Source organism: Mobula birostris, chromosome 23 (genome assembly GCF_030028105.1).
Source record: "Mobula birostris isolate sMobBir1 chromosome 23, sMobBir1.hap1, whole genome shotgun sequence".
Classification (NCBI taxonomy): Eukaryota; Metazoa; Chordata; class Chondrichthyes; order Myliobatiformes; family Myliobatidae; genus Mobula; species Mobula birostris.
In genome coordinates, this window is record NC_092392.1 from 19,297,048 (window position 1) to 19,315,151 (window position 18,104).

General features: G+C 45.7%; 1 protein-coding gene across 3 annotated transcripts in view; it reads right to left on the bottom strand.

Moving 5' to 3' along the window:
* camk1da (calcium/calmodulin-dependent protein kinase 1Da) overlaps positions 1-18,104 on the bottom strand; it is a 317,135-nt gene that overhangs the window by 213,137 nt on the left and 85,894 nt on the right. The window contains exons 1-2 of one of the 3 annotated variants that reach the window (XM_072241027.1): positions 17,037-17,089; positions 8,928-9,059 (exon numbers count right to left, since the gene is read on the bottom strand). The exons of 1 other annotated variant lie outside the window; for it this stretch is intronic. In XM_072241027.1, the coding sequence (XP_072097128.1) occupies positions 8,928-9,037 (110 nt within the window). In that variant the 5' untranslated portion in view covers positions 9,038-9,059; positions 17,037-17,089. Of the gene's footprint in view, positions 1-8,927; positions 9,060-17,036; positions 17,090-18,104 lie in introns of those variants that run through there. One more of the 3 variants, XM_072241026.1, reaches the window with a different exon arrangement.

Sequence of the window (18,104 nt, forward strand, 5' to 3'; positions counted from 1 at the left end):
TCTTGGACCAGAGGACACAGCCACAGAATAGATGGATGTTCGTTCCGACCAGAGATGAGGAGGAATTTCTTTAGCCAGAAGATGGTGAATCTGGGGAATTCATTGCCACACACAGCTGTGGAGGCCAAGTCATCAGGTACTTTTAAAGTGGAGGTTGATAGGTTCTTGATTAGTAAGGGGTGTCAAAGGCTACAGAGAAAAGACAGGAGATTGGGATGAGAGGAGTAATAAAACAGCCATGATGGAGTGGCGGAACAGACTCGATACACCAAATGGCTTAATTCTGCTCAAATCAGAATCAGGTTTATTATCACCGGCATGTGTCGGGAAATTTGTTAACTTTGCAGCAACAGTTCAATGCAATACATAATATAAAGAAAAAAAACAAAATAAAATAATAATAATAAATAAGTAAATCAATTACAGTATAGGTATATTGAATAGATTAAAAATCATGCAAAAAACAGAAATAATATATATTTAAAAAGTGAGGTAGTGTCCATGGGTTCAATGTCCATTTAGGAATTGGATAGCAGAGGGGAAGAAGCTGTTCCTGAATCGCTGAGTGTGTGCCTTCAGGCTTCTGTACCTCCTACCTGATGGTAACAGTAAGAAAAGGCCATGCCCTGGGTGCTGGAGGTCCTTAATAATGGACACTGCCTTTCTGAGACACTGCTCCTTGAAGAAGTCCTGGTTACTTTGTAGGCTAGTACCCAAGATGGAGCTGACTAGATTTACAACCCTCTGCAGCTTCTTTCGGTCCTGTGCAGTAGCCCTCCACTCCCTTACCATACAGTGATGCAGCCTGTCAGAATGCTCTCCACAGTACATCTATAGAAGTTTTTGAGTGTACTTGTTGACATACCAAATCTCTTCAGACTCCTAATTAAGTATAGTCACTGTCTTGCCTTCTTTATAACCGCATCGATATGTTGGAACCAGGTTAGGTCCTCAAAGATCTTGACACCCGGGCACTTGAAAATGTCCACTCTCTCCACTTTAGGTCCCTCTATGAGGATTGGTATGTGTTCCTACATCTTACTCTTCTTGAAGTCCACAATCAGCTCTTTCGTCTTACTGACATTGAGTTGTTGCTGCGACACCACTCCACTACTTATGGTTATGGTTTTACGGTCTTATGGTAAAGCCCCACAAGTGTTCAGTCTGTGGCATTGTACCAAAAAAAAAGTGAACACAGTATGGTCTTGTTTGTGGATTTCCAAATTTGGTGGCTAAGCTATGGTGGTATAGGACCTGTATTTTGGTAGCAATGGCCAATCTGCTGGAGGAACTCATTGGGACAAGCAGCATCTGTGGAGGGGAAAGGAAGTCTCGACATTTTATACAACATAGAACATTACAGCACAGTACAGGCCCTTCAGCCCACAATGTTCTGCCGACTAATTAACTCTATGACTCTATGATCAATCTAACTCTTCCCTCCTACATGGTTTTCCATTTTTCTATCATCCATGTGCCTATCTAAGAGTCTCTTAATGTGTCTACCTCTCCCACCAGCCCAGGCAGGATGATCCATGTACCCATCACTCTCTGTGTAAAAAATGTACCTATGATATCCCCCCCCCACCACACTTTCCTCCAATCACCTTAAAATTATCCCCCTCATATTAACCATGCATTTCACTGTACCTTTCAATGCACATGTGACAAATAAAGCTAACCTTTTATTTAATCTTTAAAAGTACATTTATAAACATATCCACCATATGAACTGAAGCAACAGATAAAAGTACATGACTCCGTCCGTATAAATCTATCTGAAAATTATGTCCACTCAATCTATGCCTCTTATTCAACATATTAGCAGCAGCTTTTTACCCTCTGCCTTCAGATTTCTGAAGGGACAATGAACGGATTAACTCTATCTCCCTTTTTAGGCTCTACTTTTTTAACACTTTGTATATAAATTTCTATTTGTAATTTACAGTAAATGTTACGTATTGCAAAACAACAAACTTCATAACATTAACTGACTCCCACTTTATTAGGTACACCTTTGCCAAATTAGCCTATCATGTGGCTGCAACCCAATGCATAAAAGCATGCAGGAATGGCCAAGAGATTCAGTTGTTTTTCAGGGGAAACATCATAAAGGGGAAGAAATGCGATCTAAGTGCCCTCGACCGTGGAATGACTGTTGGTGCCAGACAGGGTGGTTTGAGTATCTCAGAAACTGCAGATCTCCCGGGATTTTCACACACAACTGTCTCTAGTGTTTGGAGAACAGTACGAGAAACAAAAAAAAAACAAGCGAGTGGCAGTTCTGTGGGAGAAAATGCCTTGTTAATGAGAGAGGTCAGAGGAGAATTGTCAGCCTGGTTCAAGCTGACAGGAGTACAACAGTAACTCAAATAACCATGTGTTGCAACAGTGGTGTGCAGAGGAGCATCTCTGAATGCACAACATGCCAAAAATTGAAGTGGATGGGCTACAGGAGCAGAAGACCACACCGGGTCTACTCCTGTACCTAATAAAGTAGCCTCTGAGTGTAGGTGAGTGATAATAAACCTGAATCTGATATAAACAGTGGAGGCAGTGGTGGAGTGGAGGAGATTTCAGAATGGGATCCAGAGACCGGGGCTGGGGCAGCAAGTGAGAAGAGATCAGCTTTGTTCGCTCCTGAGTCAGCCAGAAGCGCTGTAAGCAGCTTACTCCTTCCCTCTGAGTGCCGTGACAACACTGCACCAGAGATGGATGCTGGAGGACAATTAGAACAACAAGCCGAGTGTGTTCAGAGTCACGTTTCCTGCTGCCTCGCATCCCCTCAGCGTGTGTGAATGTGGGGAGCCACAGCTCAGGATACCAGAGTAACGGGCTTTCACAGAAGACGAATACCGTGCCAGATTATCCTCAGCATATCCCACTTTCTAGTCTACCCTTTTGTTTTCATCCCCTCTCTCTGCTCATGCTTTCCTGTGGTTTTTAATTCAGCTGGCGTGGAGGATACAAGTTATATCCCATCGCCGCCCACTCGTATCTCCAGCTGGCTGAATTTCTCACACTTCAAATTAATTATTTTTCTGCTATTCTCTCTGAATCCTTCCCACAGCCCGACACTTGTTTTCAGACACTGTAAGGCACCGTAATTCACAGGGGCAGAGTGGGGCTGTTCGGCCCATCGTGTCTGCTTCACCATTCCATCATGGCTGATTTATTATCCCCCCCAAACCCAGTCTCCTACCTTCTCCCCGTAAACGTTGTCGCTCTTACTAACGCTATAACAGAATTACCCTAACCACTGCGCTAGCGTGTAGCCCCTTTTGTTGGCATGCCATCCTGTACATTGTACAAAAGTAAGCAGAATTCAGAATATAATGCTCCTGTTACGAAGGTAGGTAAACAATGTGCAGGGGTCATGACGAGATAGATGAGAGATTGAGAGATCCAATATTTCTCAAGGAGGCTATTCCACCCGTCGAGTCTATCTAATTCACAGAGTTATTCCAACAGTCTCATTTTCCCACTTACTTTTCTGTCTCCCACACTCCCCCATCCACTCCCACCCACCCCCCCCTCCATCATTCTACCACCTACCTACACTCAGGGGCAATTTACATTATCCAATTAACATACCACGTTAATGGGAAGAAACCGGAGCACCTGGAGAAAACCCACACGGCACAGGGCCAGCATGCAGACTCCACACAGACAGCAACAGAGGTTAGGACTGAACCAGAGGTTCCGACACTGTAAGTGCTCTACCGTTTGCATGAACAGGAACAGGGATAAAATATAAATACATTAAAGAGCAATACATTGATTCCCGGTAAAATGGACACAGCAAAGCCCTGAGGTACCATTTCCCTTTAAGGCGCCAGTAAGTACTGCCTCTATAGTCCTGAGACGTGTCACAATATTGTGATACCTTTCCTGGTTTCCAGGCAATAACAGCCCGCGATTAAAAGGAGCTGAAACATCGGCTAAAAAAGAAATTCTTAAACAAAAATGACACAGGACAATGCTGGTCCTTGGGCCATCAGTGGCCAGCACACCGACAGAGCCGCGGCCTCGCGGCACCAGGTTCAATCCCAGGTGGAGCTCGCACGCTCTGTGATTGTGTATTTCCCCATCTCCTCCCACAACTCAAACACGTGCAGGCTGGCCGCCATAAATAGTCCTGGTGTGGTGGCCGTAGCTTGTAAGCGAGTGGGGGCTGTTGGCGGAAGAATGGAGGGAGAATAGCATTCTCAGGACCAATGAGCTGCCTGGATTAGAGACCATGAGCTGTAGGAAAGAGGTGGGGCTAACTTGGGCGTTTTTCTCTTGAGCAGCAGAGGCTCGGGGAAGATCTGATCGAAGGTTAAGATTACAAGAGGCTTAGATAGAGCAGACAGCTGGTATCTTTTTCTCCAGTGTCAAAACATCTAATACCACAGAGCATGTATTTCGGGTGAGAGGGGGAATCAAAGGATTTGAGCAGGGTTGTTGCCTGTAATGCACTGCCGGGGGGGGTCGTGGAGGCAAATACAATGAAGGTGATTACAATTCAAGATTCGAGATTGTTTAATATCATTTCCAGTACACAAATGTAAATGAGAACAAAATAATTGCTACTCCGGATCCAAAGCAACACAAAAATAACACAATAATTTAAAAACACCATAAATATAAATACTTAAGATAGTTTACAAACATAGATTGATATATTATGTCCATAAAGTGATGCTAGGGCCAGCAGTGCCTGTACAAAGGGTGGCTGACAGGAAATGATAAAGTAGTGGTGGTTGAGCTGTGGAGGGGTGGGTGAGTGGGTGGAGGTGTTGATCAGCCTCACTGCTTGGGGAAAGTTACTGTTTTTGAGTCTGATGCTCTTTTGAGCCTCCTCTTTGATGAGAGTGGAACAAGCAGTCCATGAGCAGGGTAGGTGAGATCCTTCATGATGTTACTGGCCCTTTTCTGTATATATGTCCTTGATGGCAGGTGCGCTGATGTAAGAGAAGCTCTTAAATAGGCACACAAGTGTGTAAAGACTAGAGGGATTTGGACATTAGTTCAGATTTAGATTTAGATTTATTTATCACATGTATATCGAAACATACAGTGAAATACATCGTTTGTGTGAACCCACCAACACAACCTAGTGATGTGCTGAGGGCAGCCTGCAAATGTAGCCACAGATCCTGGCACCAATGCTCATAATGTTCAGCAGAACATCACAAGCAGAAACAACAAAAAAATAAGAGCATTATGTAGGCAAAAGGGAAAAGTTTAGTTAGATATTTAAATTATTAGTTTAGTTTGGCACAACATTGTAAGCCAAAGGGCCTCTTCATGTACTATACATAATAAAATGGGTTAGGGTCAGACTATTGTAAAGATGGGTAATTGATGGTCAGCATGGATTTGATGGGCCAAAGGGCTTACTTCTGAGCTCTGTCTCTCTATCAGTGAAGGGAGTGCTGATTCCAACTGAACACCCCAAACATCTCCATCTCTAAATATCACTGATAGCTTTGACAGTTTGCAAAGCCCCATTCACCGTTTAGCTGGTTGTTAAAAGCTGGCAGAGACTTTAATTCATTTTCTTTCTCTCACACTTAAAAATGTGACATGCAACATTAAAATTTAAAAGCATCTTTAATGATAAAATCAATGATCTAAAATTCTATAAAATAATCAAAAGCATTAAGCAATGTGAAATTAGTATTGAAAGTTAAACCACTCACTCTCCTAAGGCTTTGCTCTACAGTAGGGTGTCACTCAGTTCCGGTGACCAGGGTTCGATTCTGAACGTTGGTGCTGTCTATGTGGAGTTTGCACGCTCTGTGATTGTGATGGGTTTTCCCCTGGATATATGGTTTCCTCCCACATCCTGTTGCTTGGTGAGTTTACCAGCCACTGTAACTTGCCCCTAGTCTAGTGGGCGGGTGGGTGGTAGAAGCTGGGTGGAGTTGATGTGAACGTGGAGAGAGCAAACAAGAGAAAATCTGCAGATGCTGGAAATCCGAACAACACACACAAAATGCTGGAGGAACTCAGCAGGCCAGGCAGCATCTATGGAAAACAGTACAGTTGACGTTTCGGTCCAAAACCCTTTATTGTTTTGCAGCAACAGCACAGTGCAATACATAAAATATTACTATAAATTATAGTAAGAAATACACATATATATGTATCAGTCCTGCCAAAGGGGTTCCTCCCTTCCAGCGCCAACATAGCATGACCCACAACTCACTGACCCTAACCTGTATGTCTCTGAAATGTGGAGAAAATCCACACGGTCATGGGGAGAATGAACAACTCCTTACGGACAGCGGCAGGAATTGAACCTGGCTTACTGGCGCAGTAAAGTAACTAACCGCCACACTACTGTACAGTTAGCATAACGGCTAACACCAGGCAACTGCTGGTGAGGGAAGTCTTTTGTCTCCAAGATTTACATTGGCTATATTCACCCATTTTATCGATATATTTGATACAATGCAGCAGGAAGTGACATCACAGGGAGCCTCCAAAGACTAAACTTAAAGTATGTTTACAATGTTTTTCCATGCATCCATACTTTCAGAAATTAGGTTATATGATACACCTTCCACTGTGTTGGAATATATCACGGTGACTCCTATAGAAATAAGATACAAAATAGAATCACACTATCTTTGTGGTACAGAAAGTGGCCTTTCGGCCCATTGAAACCTTGGCAGCTCCTAGTAGAACCACCCCATCAGTCCCACTTCTTCATCCTTTTCCCACAGTCAAGTCCTGACACAATGCCCTTTCAAAGGCCAAGACTGACTCTGTTTCCCCCAGTGGTGAGTTGGAGAGCAGAACTCTCTGTGAAAACAACTTCCCTCACATCCTCCCTCTGTCTGTTCAGCTCAGAAGTTTAAACTGGTCCTCACCCCATTCACTGAGCTTCATTCCATTCATTAACAATTCACTGAGCAGAAAAGCAGAAAAACACACACCGGTCCTCATTGAGAGGTCAACGGTGGAAAGGGTGAGCAGCTTCAAATTCCTGGGCGCAGCATCTCAGAGGATATATCCTGGGCCCAAGACATTGATGCAATCTTGTAGGAGGCATGCCAGAGACTCTACTTCATTAGGAGCGTGAGGAGATTCGGTACAGCGGAGAACATTCTGACAACTTGCATCACTGACTGGTGCGGAGGCTTCCACACACAGGATTGAAGGAAACTGAAGAGAGTTGAAAACTCAGCCAGCTCCATCACGGCACAGCCCTCCTCACCGTCAAAAACATCTTCAAGAAGAGGCGCTTCAAGAAAGCGGCGTGCATCGCTAAGAACCTTCACAATACAGGGCATGGCCTCATCTCATTACTGCCACCAGGGAGGAGGGAAAGGAGCCTGAAGATCCACAATCAATGATTCAGGAACAACTTTGTCCCCTCTGCCAGCAGATTTCTGAACAGTCCATGAACATGACCTCGTTGTTCCTTTTCTTAGCGCTATTTAATTTTGTAAGTCTTTGTACTGTACTACTATTGCAAAACAACAAATTTCATGTCAGATAGCACAGTGACAATAAACCTGATTTTCTTTATGGTCCCTGTTGATAGCAGTTGTCCACCTCCTCTCAACCTTCACTCTGAGGAAGACAAGCCCAGCTTCTCCATCTCTCTGAGATCCTTCATTCCAGTCAACATCCCTCTCATCCTCTCTAGGACCATTGCCCTTTCCTGTGGTGTGGTGACCAGCATTGGATGCGACTGTCCAAGTGTGACCTAACCGGTGCTCTCAACCTCTCCAGGACCAGCACTTTTCATGGATTCAGCATGCCACTCCTTGTTCCTATCGACCACAGGAGAAGGAAGCTAGAAGTCCATGAGCTAGTCCTCGTAAGGAGAATCCAGGTGGATAGGATTAGTAGCTTTAAATTCCTTGGTGTTAACATACTCTGGAACCAGAGCATAACTATCATCATGAAGAAGGCTTGACATTGCCTCTATGATCCTAGAGGTTTGCATGTCACCAAGCACTTTGACAAACTTCTATAGATGCACAGTGTAGAGCATCCTAAGTAGTTGTATTATAGCCTGGTACGGAAACACCAATGCCCAGAAATGGAAAAGAGCACAGAGAGTGATGGGTACATCCCAGTCCATACAGGCAAGGCCCTCCCCACCACTGAGCATCTCTACAAGGCCAGCTACCACAAGAAAGCAGCATCCATTAACAAATCACCAGCCCACCCCATCCAGGCCACGCTCTCTTCTCAAGACTACAATTGTGCAGGAGGTACAGGAGCCTTAGGTCCCATGCTACAGGCTCAGAAACAGTTACTACCCCACAACCATCAGACTCCTGACCCCGGTTTGGAAACTTATTCACCTCAACACTGAATTGATTCCACAACCCACAGGCTCACTTTCAAAGACTCGATAACTCGCGCTCTTTTTTATTTCCAGTTTGTCTTCTATTGCACATTGGTTGTTTGACAGTTTTGGTACAGATTTTCATAAATTCCATTTCTTTTTTCCCTGTAAATGCTTAGTAATTAAATGTACTTTGAACTTTGAACTAAATCCCAAGATTGTTTATGCTGCCTGTTCCACAGTGCTGATGTGAATCCAGCGATCAGGCTCTAACACATCATGTCACAGTTAGTTACTATTGGATTAGGATACAGAATTGTTATTTTTCTAGTATTTTTCCTGTAGTTTAATTTTCCTATGCTAATTGTTCAGTATTGTTTCTAGTAACTGCAGTATAGCTGATTCAGCATGTTCCAGAAGCTTCTCAATTTTTATGCAGCAGGTGTCTTGCCACTTAATACGCTAATTGCTATCACTGGAATGTTGTTAGCTCTAGTCTGAGTATGAGACGATCACGACTTTCTTCGTCCTTGTAACACTTAATAAAATGGCCGTACAACCAAGTTTTATGCCTCCTTCCTGACTTCTGGAGTACCTCCAGTTCAATAACACCAGATCAAACCTTACTCACCTTCGGAGAACAGCAATTTCATTCTCGATGCTACTTTCCTTGCCTTTCAAGGCCTTCTTCGGAATGCATTTGATGGCAAACATCTTGCCGGTGGCCCTCTCCTTTGCCATGACGACTTCTGAAAAGGCGCCTCTGAAACAAGATGAAGGGAGATAGGAAATCAGACAAAGTGAGCAGATAGAGAAGCGAGAGAGAGAGAGAGATCGGATCACACGAGCAGCAACCTCAGGCACTATTACCCATAACAAAGGCAGTCTATACTGATGGGATATATTCTCCAACTCACTGCCCCAGGAGGTGGAATAGGGCTAGCTGCAACTCGAGCAGTTTAGAAAGATGAGAGGTGATCGCAAGGCTGGAGAGCCTGGAAGCAGGAGCCACAGGCAGCTGGTCGAGCCATTGCCTCTCTGCTCCAGGCAACAGGGAGTCTGCAATAGGGCTTAGAGAGATTAGGAGAATGGGCAAACAAGTGGCAGATGGAATACAGTTATGAAAAGTGTATGGTCATGGAATTTGGTAGAAGAAATGAAAGGGTAGATTATTTTCTAAAGAGAGAGAAAATTTAAAAATCTGAGGTGCCAAAGGGCCTAGGAGCCCTCATGCAGGATTCCCTAAAGGTTAATTTTCAGGTTGAGTTGGGGGGGTAAGGAAGGCAATGTAATTTTAGCATTCATTACCAGAGGACTATAATATAAAAGTATAATGTGTATCAGGTTAATTGGACCATCAGTTAATCAGGACAGCCGCTTATTTGGGACAACTCTTAAAAGAATAAATACTAATAGAGAAAATAGCTGGGATTCCCTTTGTTTATTTGGGACCATATGCCATTTAATTTGGACAAGAGACTGTTGCTGAACAGTTTCTAACTAGCGTCAGTCACATGTGCTTATGTGGCCATTTAACATTACACTATGCTTAGAGTAAACAGTTTTTAAATAGTGTCAGTTGCTTGTGTTTGTGTTCAAAAAGCAGTGACTTTTCTCACCGATAGTTGGTGAGAAATAAGCAGTAAGACAATTCAGAACAGTTTTGCTCACTGTGGTTTCAAGGATTCAGATCTAGAATGCCAGGAACGGCTGGGAGTGAAAGTGAAACGATTTCATTAATTTAACTAGTCAGGAACTACGAAGGACTTGAAGGTATTGACAATCAATTTGAATGTTACCTTTTGTCCGCGCCAGACACTCAGCTCTCACCTAAGGCTCTAAGTACCCTAGTATACCACTTCAATGGACGGGATAAACCAGGTGAGGGTAGCTGGTGGGTCTCTACCCCGGTGAGATACAGACTTGCCCATCTTAGCATGCGAAGTCAGCTCTGGCAGACTGGGCAGATGGGTGCTACAGTGAGATCCAGCGGTTAGGAAGGCTGTTCTGCAATGCTTTGCCTAAGCACAGAAGTCATGGACACCACCGCAACCAGGGAAGACCCCATTTGAGATGTCTAATCAGCCCACTGGAGCTGGACTTTCCGAGATGAGAGAGTGGAACTGCCCCAGTGCAAGAGCTTTCCCACTTTAACAACTCACTTGCTCAGGACTCGTGTCATCGTCAGAGATGGCGGCAACCAGCAGTAGTACTGGTAGTGTTCTAATTTGTTCTATATTTCCTTTAACTATATAATTTGTTACTCAGTTAAATGGTAATTTCTCTTTTTTTATACCTTTTTAACTAATTCCATGAAACCTTGGCTAATTGGGGTAGCTGCTTAATTGGGTCCCGATATGTCCCAATTAACCAGAATCCGCTGCATATGCTCATAATTAAAATATAAAAATTCACACTGTTTCTGTTTAAGAGAGTTAGCTAATTAAGATTCAGCGTTACATTAAAACTATTGGTTACTTTGAAAAGGATGCTTATCTACTGGGCTCAGCAGCGTAAACGCAGCTCAAAGTTGCATCATTCAACCTGCTGAGTCTTTGGTGAGATATCAAAGGGAGCGTCTACAGGAGCCTGGATGTAGTACAGCAACGTCCTGACTGATGTGTGGTTGCACACACTGATAAATGATTCACTCTTTAAAGGAAACAACGAGAATCTTACTATAATCTTCACAGCAAGTTCGAGGCCATGCTTCAGTCAGCAGAGCAGCTGGGAGAGGCATGGTTCTTCAAAAAATATTGGTACATTGATCCTGAGATAAATAGCACTCGTTTCTTGAAATGTTCCAGAGGGTGTCGATCGTCTTCAATTACTACCCCTGCTCAGCAACCTGTACTGAAATGTGTGTGTGTGTGTGTGTGTGTGTGTGTGCGCGCACGCGCGTGTATACACCCATGGTCCCTTTATTTGATACCTCCTGTATGCTTGTGGTCTTCTGCTGCTGTAGCTCATCCAAGGTTCAGAGATGCTGTTCTGCACCACTGGTGTTAAGCATGGTTATATGAGTTACTGTCACCTTCCTCTCAGCTTGAAACACTCTAGCCATTAGTCCTGACGAAGGATCTCGGCCTGAAACGTCGACTGCACCTCTTCCTACAGATGCTGCCTGGCCTGCTGCGTTCACCAGCAACTTTGATGTGTGTTGCTTGAATTTCCAGCACCTGCAGAATTCCTGTTGTTAGCCATTCTCATCTGACCTCTTTTGTTAACAAGGCATTTTCAACCACAGGACTGCTGCTCAATGGATTTTTTTTGTATTTCACACTATTCTCTGCAAACTCTAGAGACTGTTGTGTGTGGAAATCCCAGGAGATCAGCAGTTTCTGAGATACTCAAACCACCCCTTCTGGCACCAACAATCAAAGTCACTTAGATCACATTTCTTCCCCACTTTGATGTTTGGTCAAAATATGCATGAATGTATGCATGCATTAAACGTGTGCCTGTGTGTCCATGCACATGCCTGGGTGGACGATTGTCAATGTTCATGTGGGTGTCTATGTATGTGTTTGTGTGTGTGTGCACGCGCGCGTGCCTCTGGGCTATAAACGTGCAGGAGCAATGTGTGGTTAAGTGCCTTGCTCAAGGACACAACACGCTGCCTCAACTGAGGCTCGAACTCGCAACCTTCAGATCACTAGTTCAACACCTTAACCACTTGGCCACGCGCCAACACGTCTGATATCTATTTCCTCTATTCCAGATTCCAGTGAACACTATAGTTTTCAATGACTGAGTGTGATGAATCTCCCCAGTGTGGTTGCACTCCCCTTCCCCCGCCTCCGTCCACGTTCCTCAGGATCATCTCCGTATCTCCTTCCTGCCGTCTCTGATCTAAGGTAAGGCAGATCCTCACCTGCCCTAGATTTCACAAAGGCGAAACAGATTTGTGCAGCTTCTTTCACAAGCCTGTTCCAACGCGGCCAACAGTCAGTCCCTCTGGTCAATTACACAGCATGGGAACACAGGAAGGGTGGAACTAGTCTGAACACAGCAACCTCCTATCGGCAACCACATCAGCAACTGTTGACAACAAAATATCTACGAAACAAAAGAGTGGTTATTGGCTTTGGGAATGAGGGCAGTGCCCCACGCTCCTGTCTGCAACAACAAATGCTGAGATTGAGAGGGTTGTCAGTTTCAAGCTCATAGGACTGAACATCGCCAATAGACTAGTCCTGGTCCAACCACGTTGATGTCACAGCCACGAAAGCTCCCAATGCCTCTACTTCCTCTAGCGGCTAAAAAACAAAATCTGTCGACCCTTATCAATTTTTACCGATGCACCATAGAAAGCATTCTGTCAGGATCGATCGCGGTTCGGTAAAACAACTCTGCACATGACCGCACAAAACTGTGGTGCCGTGGACACGGACACAGTTCAGCACATCACGAGTATAAATGGATAATAGCTGTAAACTAGATTGAAATGTTCCTATCCTTAACTAGGATGCTATTTAACCCCAACAGTGCCCAACGGTCCCGAAACACGTCCATGGTGCCTGTTGATACCGCTTGTTCGTTCCCTAAGGAAACGGACAAGTTCCTGGAAGACTGCTAGGCAGCTAGCCTGAGCAGAGTTCCTCACTGCCTGTCTCCAGGGCTCACGGATAGCTAAAAAGGATGATCCCAGGAGCAAGTTTCCCAGGAAAGCCTCCTCCTCATTGGGAATGAACTTTGAATGTAAATTGGGTCTAGAGTCTGGACCCAGATTACGTTCTAGACTCTAGACCATGTTAAGAGGTGCCGGGTGGGGAGCCATTGTGCATCGGCTGGGGTTAAGTGCCTACGGGCTGTGAGGGCGAGGGCGAATCACATGGGACAGAGAGGTAGCAGCCAGGCGAGTCGGGTATATTGTAGATGCGGAGTCTGGAAAATGGGGTGCAGACCCAGCAAGGCGGAGCTGCAGCGGACTTGTAAGAGTAATCAGTCAACGGGACTCCGGCGGACCTGAAAGCGCGGAGCCCTTTCAAACTGGGAACGGGTGATGACTCTGCGGACCGCGTAGGGTTAAGTAGGGTAGCAGTCAAACAAGCAGATGGACCAGGACTGGGCTCAGGCAGATAGGAAAGGACGATGGTTCTGCGGGCCATGTAGGTCCAGGCTCCTGACTAGGATACACTAGCGTAAAGCTCATACAGTCAAGGGTGATACAGCGCCACAGTGCAGAAACAAGCTCTTCAGCCCCTCTATTCCATGCCAAGCCGTTACTCTGCCCAGCCCCTCTGACCCGCACCTGGGGCCATAGCCCATCCACGTACCTCTCCAAATTTTTTAAAAACAATACAATGGAACCCGCATCCACCACTTCCTCTGGCAACTGGTTTCACATTCCCACCAAAAATAAGACCGATACTGTATTAAAGTAGAAGGAAATCAGGCATAGGAGTAGGGGGATAATTGGGTAGATCTGGAATTTGAAGCAACAAACAATCTGCTGGAGGAACTCGGCAGGCCGAGCAGCATCTGTGGGAGGGAAGGCAGCAAAATACCCTCGAGTGTGAATGGGGAACTCAAAGCGGATTGGGGCAATGTGAACAGCCATTGGGTGATGGGCCAGCGCATTGGGTGGGGTAAAGCACGGACAGGCTGAGAAGGCAAAATGAAGGAAGTTCGAAGCTCGAGGTTAGAGAGGGAGCCGGTGGGAGGGGAGAGTCACAGAGGCGGCAGGTTGACCCGGGTACGTATGTCCAGGTTCGGACTCGGCAGGGTGGGGCTGCAGTGGGTGATAGCTCAACAGGCCTCAAGCGGACCTGTAAGCATTAGCACAGAACTCAGACAGACCAGAAAGGTTGACGGTCTGGCGAACCATGTAGGATGAAAGCAGAGCGGGACTCAGTAAAGCGGACATCAAGGGATTCACCGGGATTGAGCTCAGGCAGACCGTACAAAGTGATGGACCATGAGCAGGAGCAAATAAAAATGGGACAGTCAAGGAAGGAGGTGCTGGGTCACGAGCCAGCGGACTGAGAAGCGGCCTGAAATAGGAGAACTCATGGGAGCAGAAAGGATGATGGTTTAGAGAACTGTGTGAGGGTAGATGTCAAGTGGACCTGAATATGATAGACAGGGCTAGAGCTCTTGCGGACCGGAAAGGGTGACTGATAGCTGACCGGACTGTGTAAGGTAAACTATCAGCAGACGTGTACATTTCGAATGGGCAACATAAGAAATAGGAGCAGGAGTAGGCCATCTGGCCCATCAAGCCTGCCCCGCATTCAATAAGATCATGGCTGATCTGTCCGTAAACTCAGTTCCATCTACCTGCCTTTTCCCCATAACCCTTAATTTCCTTACTATGTAAAAACATATCTAACTGAATCTTAAATATATTTAGTGATGAAGCCTCAACTGCTTCCCTGGACAGAGAATTCCACAGATTCACCACTCTCCGGGAAAAACAGTTTCTCCTCATCTCCGTCCTAAATCTTCTCCCCTGAATCTTGAGGCAACTCAGACTGGATCGGACAACGTGAAGAAGAGCAGGAAAAGGAGCTCATTTGGACTGGGGAAGGTTGGCCTAGCAGAACTTACGCGGAACTGAAAGGAATACACCAGGGTAGAGCTCAAGCTGACCTGGAGGCGAGGATTGTAAACTTTAAAATGGATGCGGACGCAAAAGGGCCGAGTTGCAGCGGCCCTCGAAGAGAACAGGGTCCTTGCAGACCGGTAAGGGTGATGGCCGAGCGGACCGTGCAGGGTGAATCAGCAGGAGGTCTTGTAACATTGCGCAGGGACAATTCGAATTGGGCCGGGCAGTGTGAAGGAAGTGCTGGGTGACAGGCCACCGCAGCAGATGGGGTTGAGATGGCAATGCGAAGTGAGATCGAAGCAAATTGAGCAGAGAGTCAGCAGCCGGGAGAGGAGGGTCGTAGCGGCGGCAGGTTGACCTGGAGCCCATCTGACAAACTGGGTGCGGACTCGGCAGGGTGGAGTAGGGCGGATCTGAAAGGGCGACCACTAAGCGGGGCTCCTGCGGACCTGAACAGGATACACCGGGGTGGCCATATTGTGCACCAGAATGAGTGATACCCAGGCGGACCGAGTGGTCATGCAACAGAACGCAAGGGCAACTAAAAGGAGGCTGGATAATGTGAAGAGGAGATGGCTAGAAAGGATACTGCAGGCCAAAGGGCCTGTTTCTGTGCTGCTTGACATTCCAACTCTGACTCTGTATCAACCTTGGAAATGTAACAGCAGCAAGTGATACCAATGACCTGTAAGATTTAGATGGCCCGCAGACAGGTAGAAAACATCTACCTTATTCCGTATACTACATGCATTCCATCATAACACCTTCAGTCCTATATTCAGCCTTAGAAATAAATACTTTGATTGCAACGGGAACGTTTGAAACATCCTTTTGCTTTTTGTCATCACCCAATTCTAAACTCAGCCTAATGAGAAACATCAGCACAGTCAGCATTTGGCCTGGAAGTTGTTATTGCTTTGGTGCCTGCGTTTAAAATCGATTTGCTCCAAGTTCAGCAGCCTTCCTCATCACTCATTGCTCACTGACACTCCATCCCATTGCAACGACTAATCAAATATAATCCTTCATTTGCTGAAATCCTGCCGCAAGGTATTAACATTACAAATGTGTCGTACATTTGGGCAAAGTTTTATTGCCTTCTCTTTTAATGGAACCATTAATCTGTTCAGCACACAATCAAAGACTTAAATGTAAAAACGTTAAGTCTTCAGATGTCCCATTGAAAGAGATATTAAAGATTAGCTTTATTTCTCATAAATACATTGAAACATACAATGAAATACGTCAATTTTACAGCTGACTGTCACGGTCCCAACCGTTAATTTCCCATTTTTTCCTAATTCCCTTTGACGGCGACACACCTAGTTATCATCAAGACCTGCAGCATAAAAACCCGGGCTTTGCATCCACTCATTGCCAGATCGTTGTTTAACCAATGTGGCAATTAATGTTCCCGGCCACTTAGGATTGTGTATTCTAAGTTTTACTTCAGTACCGAGGTTTATCTGTGTAACTCCGTCTCTGCGTGTCAAGAAAAGTATTGTTTACTACTTGCCTTTCTAAGCTCCGTGTCAAGATAAGTTTTGCCTGCCGCCTGTCTCCTGTTTGCCGCTCAGCGCCAGCAACGCCGTGTCAAGATAAGTTCCGCCTGCCTCCTGCTTTCCTGCTCACCCTCCTGTTTGCCGTTCAGCTCCAGCCACTCTCACACCCTCATCTGCATCCTAACTCAATCTCCGTGCCAGTGTCCTGCGTTTGGGTTCGTCCCGTTCTTTGCAACACTGACAATGTAATAGCGTTATGCTGACTGCCATGCAGCTGTGCCTCCCCTTCAGTTTGCAGGATCTTGAAACTCAGACCAGATAAATGGTCTCGACCTGGAACTAGCTGTCTATTTCTCTCCACAGATGCCACTTGACCCTGCCGAAGGGTCTCAGCCCAAGACGTCAACTGAACCTTTTCCCATAGATTTTGTCTGGCCTGCTGAGTTCCTCCAGCATTTTGAGCATGTTGCTATGGATTTCCAGCATTTGCAGGTTTCTTCTCGTTTGCTACTTGACCCACTGAGTTCCTGCGTCAGGTTATTTACTGCCTCGACGGTGCTGAGATTGAATTGGTTGGAGTGAACATCACCTTGGTGTGTCCTGGTCTGACCGCTCTGATGTCACGGTCAAGGAGGCTGAGCAATGTCTCTGCTTCCTCAGGAGGGTAAATAAATTCAGCATGTCCCACCTTTTATTGATGTAGCTTAGAAACCATTCTGGCCAGGTGCACGGCAGCTTGGTACAGCAACTGCTCCGCACTACACTGCAAAAAAAAATGCAAGTTGTGGACGCAACTCAGTACATGATGGAAACCAGCCTCGCCTCCATGGACTCTGTCTACACTTCTGGATATCTCAGTAAAGCAGCCAGCATAATCAAAGACCCCACCCACCTCTGACATCCTCTCTTCTTCCCCCCCTCCCATTAATAGAAGAGACAATAGCCTGAAAGCACGTACAGTCAGGGTCAAGGACAGATTCTACCCCACTGTTATCAGACTCTTGTACTCCTGACCTCAAGATCCACCTCATTACCATCTTGCACTTTATCATATACCTGCACTGCATTTTTCCAGTAGCTTTTACACTTAAATCTGCATTGTTCTTGTTTTGCCTTATTCTAGTTCACTGCGCAGTGTAATGTTCCGATCTGTGTGAACAAGCCTTTCACTGTACCTCAGTACGTAAGACAAAAATAAACCAATTCCAATTCCTATTTCAATTTACAACGCAGAACCCACAGCACACAATGTCTGCACCGGCAATGATGCCAAATTAAACTAAATCCCTTCTGCCTGCATGTGATCCCCCTTTCCACTGCACAGTCATGTCTCTGTCAAAAAGCCTCTCAAATGCTACTATTGTACTGGCAAACGTTTAGATTTATCACCCTGTTACTTTCTCCTCCCCCACCCTCTCCAACTGCCTGTTACCCACAAACTCCTCCCAGCGGGTCCCCTACCCACACCGTTCTCTCCAGCCTTCCCAACCTTCCTTATCTGGTCCCATGCACCACCTTCCTCTCCTCTCGGATTCCACCATCCGCAGCCCTAAGTCACCTCCACCTCTTGCCTTCCATTCTCCCCTCCTCCATATGCCTATCGCCCCCTCCTTACCTGGATCCACTATCACCTGCTAACTCTTCCTCTGCCTCTTTGCAACCACTTCCAACTGTCCCCAGCCTTGCTGCAACTCCACGGCCAAGAAAGTTCACCAGTGCCTCAACTTCCTCAGAAAGCTAAAGATATCTGGCATGT